Source organism: Rhagoletis pomonella, unplaced genomic scaffold (genome assembly GCF_013731165.1).
Source record: "Rhagoletis pomonella isolate Grant_MI unplaced genomic scaffold, Rhpom_1.0 Rhpom_scaffold_00002, whole genome shotgun sequence".
Classification (NCBI taxonomy): Eukaryota; Metazoa; Arthropoda; class Insecta; order Diptera; family Tephritidae; genus Rhagoletis; species Rhagoletis pomonella.
In genome coordinates, this window is record NW_023458556.1 from 3,455,422 (window position 1) to 3,459,337 (window position 3,916).

The 3,916-nt window shown below is 38.6% G+C and overlaps 2 protein-coding genes across 3 annotated transcripts in view; one reads left to right on the forward strand and one right to left on the reverse strand.

The window, feature by feature from the left end:
• Positions 1–3,911, forward strand: part of LOC118732755 — a gene marked incomplete at its 3' end in the record, with an annotated part of 8,318 nt that extends 4,407 nt beyond the window's left edge. Inside the window, exons 2-9 of the mRNA XM_036461873.1 lie at positions 18–387; positions 770–934; positions 2,162–2,303; positions 2,371–2,726; positions 2,795–2,887; positions 3,003–3,130; positions 3,207–3,593; positions 3,656–3,911. Coding sequence (XP_036317766.1) covers positions 18–387; positions 770–934; positions 2,162–2,303; positions 2,371–2,726; positions 2,795–2,887; positions 3,003–3,130; positions 3,207–3,593; positions 3,656–3,911 — 1,897 coding nt within the window. The remainder of the gene's footprint in view (positions 1–17; positions 388–769; positions 935–2,161; positions 2,304–2,370; positions 2,727–2,794; positions 2,888–3,002; positions 3,131–3,206; positions 3,594–3,655) is intronic.
• LOC118732740 (E3 ubiquitin-protein ligase Ubr3) overlaps positions 1–3,916 on the reverse strand; it is a gene marked incomplete at its 5' end in the record, with an annotated part of 46,387 nt that overhangs the window by 24,644 nt on the left and 17,827 nt on the right.

Below are 3,916 nucleotides of genomic sequence, written 5' to 3' on the forward strand. Positions count from 1 at the left end.
AATATGCTGTTACTTAGGAAGCGCAAAAACCACTGCGTAATGGCAACTGATCTCCGATTGCTCCTCTTGACACAACTAATTGGTGTATGCTTATCGGCGCTGGCACAGGCACAGGCACAGTTGAAGCTACAAATTGCCGATTTACAAGTCGACGCAACACGACGCGAGTACTTCGCCCTACAGGACTCGTTGTGGGATTACTTGAATAGAGACGGTACCAGCAAAAGTTCGCAACTGCGAAAAGTTTACGACTCGCATCGCAAATTTGTTAATGACAACCTACAAAGCAATTTCGAGGTGGGAAAGTATGATATACTAAATCACTACGAATGGAGTCTATTGGAGCGCGACTTGCTGCAAATCGACAGCATATTCGGTTACTATAAGGTGCGCTATTCGTATACAAATCCGTGTGAAACATATCGTTACCTTGATATAGAAAGGTCCTATCTAATATTTTTGTTTTTGTACAAAGTGGTTATAAAAGTTTATAAAAACCAAGGATCTTGCGTTGCGAATTTTATCAAAGCCCTGGTTTTGTAATAAGCACAAAAACTAATTTAATGATGTAGTTGTTAGTTGTTATTGAATTCTTTTTAGTCGTTAGTGAGTGGAATTTCGAAAAAAAAAATTAGTTAGGACCTTTCTATGTTGTAGATTAAGGTAACGTTATGTGCTTGTATGCATATATATGTATGTACATATGTATGTGCAGTGGGAACGATATGTGGTGACCGCATTTTAAATACTTTATTTCATGCATTTGCAGAATTTCATGACCGAGCACAACAACACAGCTGAGCTAAATGAGCGCGCCGTACTGGACATCTGCGAGACGGTGCTACGTAACGACAACACCTTTTCAATGTCGCGCATTTTCCAGGATGTCGAACTAGTGATGGTGAAGCAAGCACTGTATTACAGAGCAATGCTGGTCAGTTTAAAGTCGCTGTGGGCATATTTTAGGAATGTCCATAGATTCGAATACCAAATGGAACAAAAATGAAATGCTTAAGTAGAGACAGACAGACAGACAGACAGTATTTAAGCAGCTGTTCACGAATGTGGCTAGGTTCACATTTCATCGTAATATGCATTTGATTCAGTTATTATCGTAAAAAATTTAAACAAATCACACTATTTGAAAATAGAAGCCAGTTAGTTATAACAAATATATGTATATATATTAATTTGCCTGCGAAAAATGCATGGAATTAACTTTGCCTCGACGGGTTTCTACATACTTTATTAAATTTTTAATTTAATTGCATTTGAATGTGTGCGGAAACACAGTTAATACAAGCATGGAGCTGATGGAGTTGATTACATACATGCATGCATATGCATTCAAGCAATTTAAAAACATATGCCAATTCTCGTAACGCCAATTCGATTGGCAAATCTAGGTAAACAATAGAAATGCACACATACATATGCGCGTTAAGAAACGGTATAACTATATATATACGTACTTTCTACATATGTATGCCTTTTAAACTGTCAGCCCTAAAGTGACCACAAACTACGAAATAAGAAAGAACAAAGCAAATAGAGCTGGAATGAAGCTACGAAATACCAGGGCCTCATAAAGCAACTCAAGTTTCAGTATCTGCAAAAAAAACACACAGTTGCCCTTCGAATAAAAAAGCAAGGCCATGACGGTTACCTAGCATTTTTACACATGCACCCTAACGCGCAAACTGTTTTCAGAAAGTATTTAACAAGCCTAGGTAAACACTTTCTGTATTAAAAATGTTCGTAGATGTGAAAGATCTTTTTTATACATATTTTTAACATACCATATGTATAGGCATATGTATAGGCATATATGTACGTATCGGCACACCTAGATCTTAAGTGAGCTAACTCAAAATTCAGATCGGGAAATATAACTGCTTGGGGATCGTACAAATTCAATGCAATTAATACAAAAACCGGCATAATAGTAGTTCCTTAGTTAGTGTATATAATCATTAAGAAAAATATATTTGCATTCATTGGAGGTAAGTCCTATACATTTATTTAGGCAAAAAATTGTCCAAATTTTTTTTTTTTTTTTTTTTTTGAGTTGATCGCACTTTAGATCTAGGTGTGCGATATTATGTACTTACTTTTACCGATCCCATTCTTAACAATAAAATGAAAAATTGTTTGGTTACAGGAATCGATGGACCAAATATGCCACACAAAACAATCGGCCCAGCAGTTCCTTAATTCGCTGTATGCGGATATAGCCCTAACCGAACTAAAGGGCTACACTATGATGCAGTTTTCCTGGATGATGTTAAGGATCTACGGCAAAGGCAAACTACAATTATGGACCAGAGAGATTACCACTTAAAACTGTATTGATATTTCTATATATTACAGGTAACTTTACACAAGAGGTCGATTTAATGCGCATGGACTTTGAGAAACGAACTGAGCGCACGCTAAAATTATTGCGAGAAGTTATGCGGCGCGCCGATCGCATTGTGTGGCGTTGCGATCCTGCTAAATTTGTACGGGGCAAAAATTACGATGAGGTGACTCGGCTATTACAGGGCTACATCGAGAATGAAGTTGACTTGAATAAGGAGGAAACCTGCCGTGAGACTTGCGATTTTTACCAATCAACCAGATCGGAGGGTTGCTTTAAAGATCTGTACTGCGCACGCCAACCCAGATGTTCTGGTAAATTGTATCACTGCACATTTGTGGACTCAGACATGTGGGTGTGCCCTGCTGTATGTGTAACGATTAATTATGTATTAAATATTACATTATTTAAGCGAACTCCTTTTTTTTATAACAGAGCCGTAATAGTACGCGGCGCTATGAATACATTGAATATGAAAATGGGCGCGTACTTGGTCAGCGATCAGCCTGTGTGCGTGGCACAACAAAGGTAAGACCACATTCCATACATATGTACATATATCACTTTCTAAAACTGAAGAGATATTCCTACATAAGAGTGTATTCTGACACATTCATATACATACATATGTACATATCTACAGGTGGACTCCTGGTGGCGCTATCTTTTCTGGCATTGCAGCTACTGCTTTTGTTTGTGCGATGAGATTAGTATTAAATCTGATCGCTACTTCAATCTTCGCGAAACAGCCTCTGATGTGGAAAACAATAAGTAAGCCTCCTTCAAGACATTATTATTGAGCGATTAATGAAATCGGTTTCCTCATTTTCCATGTATAAATATTTAGGGTCGTCACTGGCTTACGTTTCGTGAAAAATAATCGTATATTTCACTTACAAATTCAAGAAGGACAACTTTTACCACGAGGTGCCATAAATCGAACTAGCCTCTCTTGGAAGCCGTTTGAAGACTATAAAATATTCGATAGAGACGTGCGTAATGGGCGGGACTATCACACGCTTAGTTTCGAAAGCCGCTCGGTCGACTTGGACGACATCTACACAGACGACAATTCATATGTTGTCGTTGGTGTGCGATTCCGAGTGGTTGGCGCCCATTTGAACGTAGAGGCCAAGCTAGCCGAATACGACTTTAAAGCTGGCAAATTAATAAATCCGGAAATCAATAGCTTTTGGAAATCCAACGACAACACAGACGTTAGCGGCGACCGAAGGTAACTTGGAATGGAATTTACGTCTGAAACAAATCATCTTACTAAATGTTCGGTATTTTAAGGCAAAAAATAAATCTCCACAACCCGGATATGTCTACGCGCACTATTGTCAAATCTATACCAGACTCTCGACACAACCAGTACATTGACTTTGTCAATACGAGCTTGGAAAAAGATGCTGCGCAAAGCACTGTGCCTTTTATTGATACACAGGAAGTGGTATCCAATCCTCCAGTGCCTCTTTCCGGCCTCGGCATATACCATAAGGGGCAAAGTGGTTATGGCGGTTTTCTTGCACCAAAGATTATGACCTACGATTTTAC